Raw genomic sequence first — 12940 nt, 5'->3', positions numbered from 1 at the left:
TTTCATCTAATTTTGTCTCAAAGACAGAACACACAAACATTTTTAGAGTCACATTAAAATAAGTATTAACTGTATACAGTTCTTGTTTAAGGTGACAAGAGGCTCCTTCAACATCCACTGCACTACCCATGATTTTGGCAACTAGAAAAATGAGAAATTACTCACAATAAGCTTTTTCTATCAAAATTAATTACGCATAACATAGAACTCCCACAATTGAAATCGGGCATTTCACACTTCTGGAATGCAATGCTTTGCAAAAGCGGCAAAAATGTATTGGGCTATCTTCTGTGTTTTCACAGACTCAAATACAAAAGCCCCCATGCCCCATAATTTTATTTATACGAGACAAAAATTTTACTTGCATAATGAAAACCTTCAACGAGAATTAACACAAGTTTCTTTATCTACCATGAAATAAAAAATGTCTCTCTTACTGACAGATACCAAATTGTTCTCCAGTGTAAGAATAATGATTTAAAGGTGCATGCAATTTTGTCACAAATTACATTTATCACTCATTAGCCACATAGGGTTTGGCAGTAGTTCATGCTGTATTGGAAAATTAGGCAAAATATTGGAACACCTGCATATATGTGCATACAAAGTGAAGCCTTTGGCACTAGACTATTGGCCTTACTGCTGGTAGAGTGCAGTCCTCCTATCTGCCATGGCACTACGAGAGCATGGTACCTTGTCCCAGTCATTCCGTACACCTGGGAAAGATCTCTGATACTCATTTTGACAGCAGGCTGAGTGGACCCGGGATTGTTCTGGAGGTACTGGAACAAGGTGCCCCTACTTGAGTTTAAACCAGGGACCTCCAGGGCCGGAGTTTAGTGCTCTACCCACTGGGCTACCTCAGCTACATGTTTATAAAAACTGAGACATAACTGAGGGAAAATGTTCAAATGTTCACTTGTTGCTTTGCTCGTGGGCTTACTGTACATGTTTTGATTAAACAGGCAACATTCAAACAAAGGAAAATAGAGGACGGAATGTAACAATATTATGAGAAGGCAAGTTACTGCTCACCATATAGCAGAGGTGCTGAGTCGCAGATAGACATAACAATCTGTGACTCAGCATCTTCCCTATATGGTGAGTAGCAACTTTCCTTCTCTTAACATTGATTAAACAGGAGCCATAGATGAAACACTAATGTCCTTAATTGCATCAGCCTGATCATGGGACTTACGCACAAAAACCATTTCATCACAGAGTTTATAAAACCATAAAAAACCTTCTGAAACAGGCACTGGTGGAAGTGACTAACATATACTGTCGTGTCATATGAAGATATGGAAAGACATGGTGAACATTGAAAAAGAATGCTCCTTGGATGTCCTTTCAACAACAACCTCCTGTTTACTCCATTTGCTAAATGCTGTGCCAAGAGCTGTTCACAAATGGTGGTAATTCGAACAAATGCATAATACACTAACATGTATGTCACCTAAGGGCTTCTGGGTGGGAGAGAAATATTTGCTATTAAGTACTTCCCCATCAGCAATTTACTTTGTGGACAGCCACCTGATCGGGTAGGGTGCATTTGTTGGAACTATAGAATTTAGTTATCAGGAATGACCAGCGTACACAGCAACAAATTATTCTTATCCTCTGAAAACTTCTAGCAGAATACCAAAGCATCAATATTCTGTCTCTCAGCACTTAGTCTCTAACATAACAAAGTTGTGTTGTTCCAATTATACATAGAAAACATTTTTATGCACATATTATGCAAAAGTGTTGGTGGCTGGGTACTACCAACAGCAGTTGGAATTCTGAAACTTTATGAAATGCAAGATCAGCAATTTTCAGGAACAATCCTTTTCACAAATGAAGCTCACTTAATAAGGGATGTTATAGTGAATTATCATAACATGTACCAGTGGGCACAAGTGAAACTTCACAGCTTGGACATACAAGGGCACCAAAACGTAGTGTGTCACCATATAATGTGACATTATCAACTGGTATCTTATAGTGCCACATATAGTACCAACAGGACAATGATTCACATATTTCCAAGATGCTTATTTACTGGTATTACAAGTTTATCTGATTCATCATATACACAGGGAAAGAAGGTTCAGTTGAATATACCATCAATGATAAGACCATTAGAGACAGACTTACAAGTTCATTTTGGACAAGGACACTGAAACAAATTAACTGCCTTCTTTACAAAGAAACCACCACATTTTAAGTGATTTTGGAAAACCACAGAAAAGCTAAATATGGACTGTTAGATGACCTTACTCTTTTAAAATGCATGTCCTTTCTTTCACAATGGATTTTTTGTGGACTCCATATAGCATAATCTGCTTGATCATTAGATTTTAATCCACCCAATTTCTTTTTATGGAGGCACTTGGAAGTGCAAATTTGGGACAAAGAGATACCATCAACCGGTGATTGAGAATACATATATGATATTATGGAAAGGGAAACTGAAAAATATCACTTTCAACAATTCCTTCTGCAAAGAGGTTAAGCTTGCCAAGAACACAATGGCAGCAATTTCCAACACTTATGAAACACCTTTGGAGTTTAAGATCTTGTATTTACATATATTCTTAATTTTATACTTTACAGCATTCAGTTGGTTTAACAGACACAACCACTATTCTTATGAGATAGGGATACTGTATGACTTGCACTCAAGAGCACATACTGTCTCACAATTGCAAATCTCTTGTAACAGATCTCTGGAACAGACAATCAGATTGTTCACAGTTGCTAATTCTTGCCATCCTTTCAAGCTGATTTCTGCAGTTGTATAGGAACGCTCAAAAGCTCATTCAATATTTTTTTGACTTTACAAATTTCAGTTGGGTTCAGGTTTCTTCATAAACATGAGGAAACATTTTATTTACTTTGCTTTTTGACACCCCAATGTGAGGTAACATGCATAAAACTATTAAGTTATGTAATTTCTCTGTGTCATTTAGCAATATGATTCATAGTCGCATTACAGAATATCCAATGGGGCACTTCTCACAAAACAACAGAACTTAAAAAATGCCAGGTTTGGAATTTTTCATCACTTGCATTTTGGATAGGTACAATTTTTGCAGTATTACCTTATGAGGGGAATAGGAGAGAGAGGTGGGGCCAAGGGGGGGGGGGGGGGGTGAGAGAGAGAGAGAGAGAGAGAGAGAGAGAGAGAGAGAGGGGGGGGGGCAAGGAGAGGGGAGTGAAAACAAGCTTAGATTCATGGAGGATGAAGAAATCAGCTGTGTCATTTAAATGGAACCTTACCACCATTTATCTTAAGCAGTCTAAGGAATCATGGAAAACTTAGATTTCTATAGTCAAATGTGGATTTGGACCACCATTGTTCTGAATGTGATTCCAGTGTGTTACTACCGTGTCACTTCATTCTCTCAATAGCTGAGATACCTCTTCTAGACAAAGAGTACACAAGACAGGAGGGAATCACAACACAGGAATAATCTGGCACAGAGAGCCAGAGAACACCATACATTCAACATTTTGGCACAATATCTTTACGAAAGTACTGAATGTAAGGGACAGGTGAAACTCTGTATATGCAAAAATGGTTCAAATGGCTCTAAGCACTATGGGACTCATGATGGGTGATCTGGATGGCCAAATTCTTCACTCTAACTGTTCAGAATCTTCTTCAAGCCAATCATGAGCAATTTTGACCCGGTAACATACCACATTGTTATCCATAAAAATTTCATTATTGTTTTGGGACATGAAGTCCACGAATGGTTGAAAATGGTCTCCAAGTAGCCGAACATAACCATTTCCAGTCAATGGTCAGTTCAGTTGGACCAGAGGTCCCTATTCATTCCATGTAAAAACAGCCCACGTCATTATGGAGCCATCACCATCTTGCACAGTGCCATGTTGACAAAGTGGGTCCATAGGTTTGTGGGGTCTGCACCATGCTCAAATCCTACCATCAGCTCTTACCAACTGAAATCAGGACTCATCTGACCAGGCCACGATTTTATAGTCATCTACAGTCCAACTGATATGGTCACGAACCCAGTAGAGGCACTGCAGGCAGTGTCATGCTGTAAGCAAATGCACTCTCATCAGAAATTTCGCCGCACTCTCCTCACAGATACATTCGTCGCACATCCTACATCGGTTATTTCATACAGTGTTGTTTGTCTTTTAGCAATGACAACTCTACATGAAAGCAGTTGCTCTCTGTCAAGTTAAGGCTGCCAGCCACTGCATTCTCCATGATGAGAGGTAATGCCTGAAATTTGGTATTGTTGGCACACTCTTGACACTATGGATCTGGGAATATTGAATTTCAGAACAATTTACAAACTGGAATGTGCCATGTGTCTAGTTCCAAATACCATCCCATGTTCAAAGTCTTAATTCCCATCATTTGGCCATGATCATGTCGGAAACCTTTTCACACAAATTACCTGAGCACAAATGACAGATCCACCAAAGCACTGCCCTTTATACCTTGTGTATGCAACACCCCAGCATCTGTATAGCTGCATATCGCTACCCCACAACTGTCACCTCAGTGTAATTACTTCTTGCGATATTAAATCCCACATATACAAGTTTTATTATATGCATTACATTCCTCCTCCATCTTTTCTCCCTGAACCATGGTCCTTGAAATATAACAAATAAGTGCTGAATGTATCAATTTCTTTGGGACTGCAGAGTCATGGGCACTTTGTTTCCCTGAGATGAAAAGAAAAATGAAAGAGCACTTAACACACTAAAGATCCACAACTATTAATTAACAGTTCCACAACTATTAATTACGTTATCTGCAAGATGGTGATAATCATTTTGTTACCTCAGACGATGGGAAAGGCAATGTTATGAAATGTATTATCAATGGTTTTGTACAAAGTCTACTAACCTTGAAAATCACATTAATATACATAAAATCTCTGTATACTTTGGCACGCTGGTTGAAAAACACACATTAAAAACACAGCCATAATCATCCAGAGTAACTTTTGCTTTTAAACTGTGCTGTCTCATTCGGAAGTTCAAGCATTTGTTATTTCAAAAACTGAAGAACAGATTAGGTATTTCTGGAACAGAGCTGGAATTGCCACACAACACTAACATGCTTCAATTACTAAACAATTATTCATGTTTGTCACATAATGTATAGTGTTTTAGTGAAATGAAGAGTTCAGTTACTAGACTGTTAACTCATGCAGTCTGTACAACAAAACACTAGCTGTTATTATACAGAGGCATGTAAGTTAATGTCAGTGGGCCAGATCAATCCAGACTAATAATATACCTGAGCAACCCCATAGCGGGCATCTATCTCCGCTCGATGATTCTACAATGAACAAACAAAATTGACATTTAAAAAGAGATTTTTGTATTTCCACAATTGACTACAAGTGAATGTTACAGGGTTTGGGGAAAACAACACATATCACTGTACTGACTGTGTTGACAAAACGAAGGTAGCATTATACAGGCAAGCAAGCAACGAAGAGGAGATTAAAATGATGCATAATTATCATTGTATGAAATGTTTATGTATAATCTGTTTCTACTTTCATAATAAAGCGAAACAGTGATGTTCACATTACTGTCTAAATAAGTGAGGTGAAACACTGTGACCATCAGTTGTCCCTGTACTGTTTCCCTCTTCTTCAGTGGCAGGAGAAATACACACTCAATATAAAACTGTGACAGAATGGAAATGTTTCCGTGTAAACAATATGTCACCTACAGCTAATAATGGCCATAAAAATTTAAATAAAAATTCGAAGTCAAAGGTATTATATGCTGCAACAATATCATCACCGCAGCAGTAGTACGCTGTGAACCTCCTCCCCATTCCGCTGATAACATCAATGGGTATTATTGTTCCTATTTTCATTTCACTGTTCAAAACTCTTCCTTCTTTTAAAGAAATTGCAAAAACAATTTGGTTAAAAACAGTGTCACACAAGGTTTCATTAATTACAAGGAAATAGCTTTAACAGTCAATTGATAATCAATTTGAAAAGCAAGCTACATTTACATAGGAATAGTTTGCTGAAACAGGGCATTGCTTACTCACTCCATAAGTAATTGAACAGACTGAAAAATGTTCAAAATAGCTCTCTCTCTTACAGTCTCTCCATAAATTGCTAATATGAACAAGAACTTTAATACAGTATCACAACTGCAGTGTTATGTATTTTTTATTTTTTAATATAAAACTATTTACAGTAAGATCCAGTCAAGATGTCGCAACACCTCTATGTTGTGCATATAAACGACAACCAGTTGGATCAAAAACACAGCATGTACTACTGCTAAATATCAATGAATCAAGTGGTACTTTGACATAATTAAGAATGCAAATCAAAAACAGGTGAACCCATTCTGCTGTGAGCATGACATCTAATGACACTACTGCCTTATAATTTGACCTGTATTATAAATTCCATGAAGGCTTCCATTTTTACACAGTAATATGTTCATTTTTTCTGTAGTTCATAAACATTCAAAATTTAGACTTAAACTGCCTCCAAAATCAAAGCATCACTGAAAAGTACAGTATAACACAAGCAATAATTCCCTAAGGTGAAGTTTTTTCTTTTAGTTCATGCTAACAGCACGTGGCTCAGCCCATGTCAAGACGGAGTCTGTTATGTCTGCCAAATGCCGCTCTATATGTCACACCTGCTGCATCAAGTTGTCATAAAAAGTTGAAGAGAATTGTACAACGGAGCAACTATCAGACTTTTGAAAAATGATTTCATGTAATTATCTACATCTACATCTACATTTATACTCCGCAAGCCACCCAACGGTGTGTGGCGGAGGGCACTTTACGTGTCACTGTCATTACCTCCCTTTTCTGTTCCAGTTGCATATGGTTCGCGGGAAGAACGACTGTCTGAAAGCCTCCATGTGTGCTCAAATCTCTCTAATTTTACATTTGTGGTCTCCTCGGGAGGTATAAGTAGGGGGAAGCAATATATTCGATACCTCATCCAGAAACGCACCCTCTCGAAACCTGGTGAACAAGCTACACCGCGATGCAGAGCGCCTCACTTGCAGAGTCTGCCACTTGAGTTTGCTAAACATCTCAGTAATGCTATCACGGTTACCAAATAACCCTGTGACGAAACGCACCACTCTTCTTTGAATCTTCTCTATTTCCTCCGTCAACCCGATCTGGTACGGATCCCACACTGATGGGCAATACTCAAGTATAGGTCGAACAAGTGTTTTGTAAGCCACCTCCTTTGTTGATGGACTACATTTTCTAAGGACTCTCCCAATGAATCTCAACCTGGTACCCGCCTTACCAACAATTAATTTTATATGATCATTCCACTTGAAATCGTTCCGCATGCATACTCCCAGATATTTTACAGAAGGAACTGCTACCAGTGTTTGTTCCAATATCATATAATCATACAATAAAAGATCCTTCTTTCTATGTATTCGCAATGCATTACATTTGTCTATGTTAAGGGTCAGTTGTCACTCCCTGCACCAAGTGCCTATCCGCTGCAGATCTTCCTGCATTTCGCTACAATTTTCTAATGCTGCAACTTCTCTGTATACTACAGCATCACCCGCGAAAAGCCGCATGGAACTTCCGACACTATCTAGGTCATTTATATATATTGTGAAAAGCAATGGTCCCATAACACTCCCCTGTGGCACGCCAGAGGTTACTTTACCGTCTGTAGACGTCTCTCCATTGGTAACAACATGCTGTGTTCTGTTTGCTAAAAACTCTTCAATCTAGCCACACAGCTGGTCTGATATTCTGTAGGCTCTTACTTTGTTTATCAGGCGACAGTGAGGAACTGTATCAAACGCCTTCCGGAAGTTAAGGAAAATAGCATCTACCTGGGAGCCTGTATCTAATATTTTCTGGGTCTCATGTCAAATAAAGCGAGTTGGGTCTCTCACAATCGCTGTTTCCGGAATCCATGTTGATTCCTACAGAGTTGATTCTGGGTTTCCAAAAACGACATGATACTCCAGCAAAAAACATGTTCTAAAATTCTACAACAGATCGACGTCAGAGATATAGGTCTATAGTTTTGCGCATCTGCTCGATGACCCTTCTTGAAGACTGGGACTACCTGTGCTCTTTTCCAATCATTTGGAACCTTCCGTTCCTATAGAGACCTGCGGTACACGGCTGTTACAAGGGGGTCAAGTTCTTTCGCGTACTCTGTGTAGAATCGAATTGGTATCCCGTCAGGTCCAGTGGACTTTCCTCTGTTGAGTGATTCCAGTTGCTTTTCTATTCCTTGGACACTTATTTCGATGTCAGCCATTTTTTCGTTTGTGCGAGGATTTAGAGAAGGAACTGCAGTGCGGTCTTCCTCTGTGAAACAGCTTTGGAAAAAGGTGTTTAGTATTTCAGCTTTACGCGTGTCATCCTCTGTTTCAATGCCATCATCATCCCGGAATGTCTGGATATGCTGTTTCGAGCCACTTACTGATTTAACGTAAGACCAGAACTTCCTAGGATTTTCTGTCAAGTCGGTACATAGAATTTTACTTTTGAATGCACTGAACGCTTCACGCATAGCCCTCCTTACGCTAACTTTGACATTGTTTAGCTTCTGTTTGTCTGAGAGGTTTTGGCTGCGTTTAAACTTGGAGTGAAGCTCTCTTTGCTTTCGCAGTAGTTTCCTAACTTATGATAAGGTAAAACAAACTATCTGACATCACAATGTTCACGACATTAACTTTTTACTTATTTCTCTCAGTGCGAACCTGGGCTGGTACGATAACATTTTTCCACACAAGCAACGTACTGTTTATTCCCCCCACACCCGCCTCCCCCTGCCAGTCTCCCTCAAACATAAGTTGGCTTTGGCATTCCCCTTGGGTTCTTAGTGAGACCTTTAGAATAATCCTAAGTTTAGCATTTTTAAAGTAAGTATTACATAGATAAATCACTGCAACAGAAATAAGTTTCTCAATCTTAGTTCAGTGCTAAATATTATTCATTTCCACTTATGGTAATTTCCGAGACCTTTACAAGCTTTTAGTGAAACCAGAAAGAACTAGAGCTATTTTATTGCTTTAGCTACAAAAAGTGTGCTACCTATTAAAGTGAGTGGAAAGAATGAAACTATAAAATTTTCCTTTTTATTTTTTTCGATTAGGAACAGCAGAACATAAATACAAAAAAGACTAGATTTCGTATTGACATGTTAAACATAAGGCACTGTTTAGCTGCATTAATTGTATGTTAAACATGAGAAAAACTCACCAGTAAGTAGTTCAGTTTAAGAAAATCTGCCATGAAAGCAGTTGGTAATTGATGAACATTGTCAACTTCTATATGTATGCAAATGAAAACGCAAATTTCTGTGTGATATGAAACAAAAATATTACATTAACAACTTATGTGAAGATGACATGTGAAACAAACCAAAACACCTTTGGCAACATGTGGACGTGCATTATACTGCAACGGAATGATATTATCCATCAACATTGTGTCCACGCTCCATTCTGCGTTAATTGTGGTGTCATGTTCCAGAAAGTCAATGAGTAATGGGCCCTCTTAGTCCCAGCAGCAGGTCTTCATGACTATCAGAGCTGGTGTGACTGTTTGACTATGCTGCAGAAGTTTCACTGGGAATCTCTTACATATCCTCCATATAGTCCTGATCTCTCCCCATGCAGTTTCCATATTTTTGGAGCCCTGAAGTAAGACACTTGTTGCCAATGATTTGTTTTGGATGAAGAGATGCAAGCCTAGGTACAATCACGGTTCCATAGGCAACTACAATCACTCCATGAAGGCACTGATTGCCTCATCTCATGATACAATAAATGTTTTAACAGTTGTGATGATTACTTTTGAACTAGTAAACAGGTTACTTTTCCCCCTCTATCTGTTTTTCATTTGACAGCCCCCTTATACACTGCAAATAGTTAAAATGTTTACATAATATCCTTCACTCAAATGGCTATTCATGCAGAATGGGCATCTCTACATATAGTACAAGCTGCCTGTACACAGTAACAACTCTTAAATCAAATTATAACACAGCATAAACAATGCAGTAAGAGTCTGTGAAAGTTACAGTCACATGATGACTGAACCACATGACGACTGAACCCTATGAAATGTTCATCAGTATATTTATGGTCTCCCAGCACGTGTGTGCTGTAGCATAATCTGAGCTGATTTTGCCTTTTTAAAAGGAACATTTTGAATAGCATTTATGCATATACCAAATGAATTACCTGAAGTTTATAATTTGCAAATAGTGAAAATTATTTTGGCACTAAATTTATACACTATCTAATCAAAATTTTCCAGACACCTGTTAGTGGGCGTGTACCCACCCTTCACTTTTATTATAGCCTGAACTCTACTGACACTATCAGTAATGTGTCTGTATGTCTGTAGAGGAATGGCAGCCTATTCTTCCTCAAGAACCGAAACCAGAGACGGCAATGATGTTGACCACTGAAGTTTGGGGGAAAGTTGACACACTAAACCATAAAAGTAATCCACTGGGTTGAAGTCAGAATTCTGGGCAAGCAAGTCCAGTTTAGGAATGTTATTTTCCACAAACCATTGTCTCACATGTGCCACTTTATGACAGGGTGCATTGTCATAGTGATACAATCAGTCATTGTCTTCAAATTGTTCCGCTACTTTACACAGTACATATCGCTGTAAAATGTGTTTATATCCTTCCACATTTAGTGTTTTCTCAAGCACAGTAACAGAATCACGTCCTAACCATGAAAAACACTGCCATGTCATAACACCACCACCTCCATACTTCACTGTTGGCACTACACATGATGACCGGTAAAGTCCTCCACGCATTCACCAAACTCAAACCTTTCCATTGGATTGCCAGAGGGTATAACATGATTCATCACTTCACGTAACTCATTTCGTCATCCGTTGACCGGTGGTATCTCTTTACACCACTTCAAGTTCCATGTAGCATCGACTACAGATATGTGTGGCTTATAAGGAGCTACTTGACTGTTGTATGTGCAGTCATTGTGCTAGCTGGAGTGCTGGTAGCCCTTTTTTTTTAACTCAGGTACAACATTTTGATGATTACATGCAATATTTTGGAGCCATCAATGGTCGACTGTCCCTGTCAGTCAGTACATAAGGTCTGCCTGATCTTTGTTTAGCTGTGTCGTGTTGCTTCATGTTTCCACTTCAGTCACATCACAGCTGACTTTGGCAGCTTTAGAATGGTTTAAATGCCCCTTATGGATCTGTTACTCAAGTGACGCCCAATGATTGGCCCACGTTCAAAGTCACTGAGCTCTCCTGACCACTGTTACTGCTTCTCTACTGACAACACAATACATTCTACCTCCTCTTATACTAGCAGGCCAACCTCTCATGATGTCTAATGGTTGAATCTATATTACATAGGGGTGTCCAGAAATGTTTCATCATATAGTGTATATTATGCTATACTTTGAATTCACAAATGATCGTACAGCACACTACGGTATGATTAAAATTACTTGTCAGTTGACATCTGTCACTTGCCACTACAGTGCTTCCAGATTCACTGCCAGCTACCATTAGGGGTGACACAAACACTGCGGGTCACATCACAAATGCTGTTAATGCATAACGTGCAGCATTGTTGGAAGCAGCCACTGTGATGTACGACAGAAATGGGAGATGCTCTGTCGACAGCTGATAGTATGTGACCAATGACAACTGCGTCAGGCAATTGGTTTTGTAGTACTGAATACTCCTGTCATAACCTGACCACAAGAAAACAACGATCAACAATCTGCAGAAGAACTGAAGTCACGATCACTTTGTTAACAGCATTTAAGGATAACCTCTATGAGCAAGCGCAACATAAAAAATGTAATTATGTGTGTGTTTGCATAGCCATCTTCTGCAGCAAAATTCATGTTTTAGGGGTAAAAACAAATTGTAATTTCTTCCTGTCACTGGTTATTCGAAACTATCCTCAGACTGGCAACATACGATCCTGTGTTACCAATTTATGAACAGTCTTGGTTGGACCTTGGTTGCAGGTTATAGGCGACACAAGCAGATCCCAAATAAAAAAGAATGATAGGAAGAAAAATAAGAACAAATAAAAGAAGTCACAACTATGATGAAAATGAAATGCCAAAGTATTGGGGGGAGGGGGGGGGGACATTTAAACCAGTTAACTGCATAAAAAAATGATAAAGTCTTTTGATGAGATTTAGAAAAATAAAAAGTTCCCTGCATTTGGTGAGATTCGAACCTTTGACCTTTTATACGAGGCGTTTATGCGCCAACGACTATGCTATAACATTAAACTGCAAAAGGCTGTTGTACTCAGGACTCTGGCATCTGAGTCACAAAGACTGAAAGCCTTAAAAATTCAACTCAACACAATGTCATGTGAAGCTTATCTTATGTGAGCCAATCTCTCTGATTATAATAACTGTATAAATGATGCTGAATAACTTCTTGTGTGGAAGGATCCAGTACAGTAGTCTTTAGTTAGTGCTGTGTATGAAACATGTGTATTGCGTTATGATTGTTTTGTGTGTGCATGTGCGCACGAGAGGGAGAGTTTTTTTTGGTGTGGTTCGTGAATGACTTGAGCGTCACACTGAGCGCTCCGATTCGACGAAACCAGCTACAATGCGTGATGTGTCTACCAAGTAATTTTAATCAGACTATAGACCTAACATGCCAACAGAATATCAAAATTCAGAATAAGACTACATTGTGGGAACTACTACTTATATTGTACAAATGTGACTTTTGCTGCGGAAATCAGATGCATAATAAATCTCTCATTTGAGCTCCACACCTGGCCACTGAATTTACAGATGTCACTATACTACTTGAAATAATATTTTACAGTTACCATTACTTTCTTCTGAGTGGGCCCCACAGCCTAAGTAAATTTCAAGAACAACATTTTATCACCAGATTGTGTATAAATTTTTTTATCCATCACATCAC

General features: G+C 38.8%; 1 protein-coding gene across 4 annotated transcripts in view; it reads right to left on the bottom strand.

Annotated features, from left to right (window-relative positions):
• LOC126185093 (spectrin alpha chain) overlaps positions 1 to 12940 on the bottom strand; it is a 141858-nt gene that overhangs the window by 34815 nt on the left and 94103 nt on the right. For 2 of the 4 annotated variants that reach the window (XM_049927895.1, XM_049927896.1), the window contains exon 24: positions 5276 to 5317. The exons of the other annotated variants lie outside the window; for them this stretch is intronic. In XM_049927895.1, coding sequence (XP_049783852.1) covers positions 5276 to 5317 — 42 coding nt within the window. The remainder of the gene's footprint in view (positions 1 to 5275; positions 5318 to 12940) is intronic. 4 annotated transcript variants of the gene reach the window in all.

The sequence above is a fragment of the Schistocerca cancellata genome, chromosome 4 (assembly GCF_023864275.1).
Source record: "Schistocerca cancellata isolate TAMUIC-IGC-003103 chromosome 4, iqSchCanc2.1, whole genome shotgun sequence".
Taxonomy (NCBI): Eukaryota; Metazoa; Arthropoda; class Insecta; order Orthoptera; family Acrididae; genus Schistocerca; species Schistocerca cancellata.
This window is presented reverse-complemented; position numbering and strand designations above follow the sequence as displayed.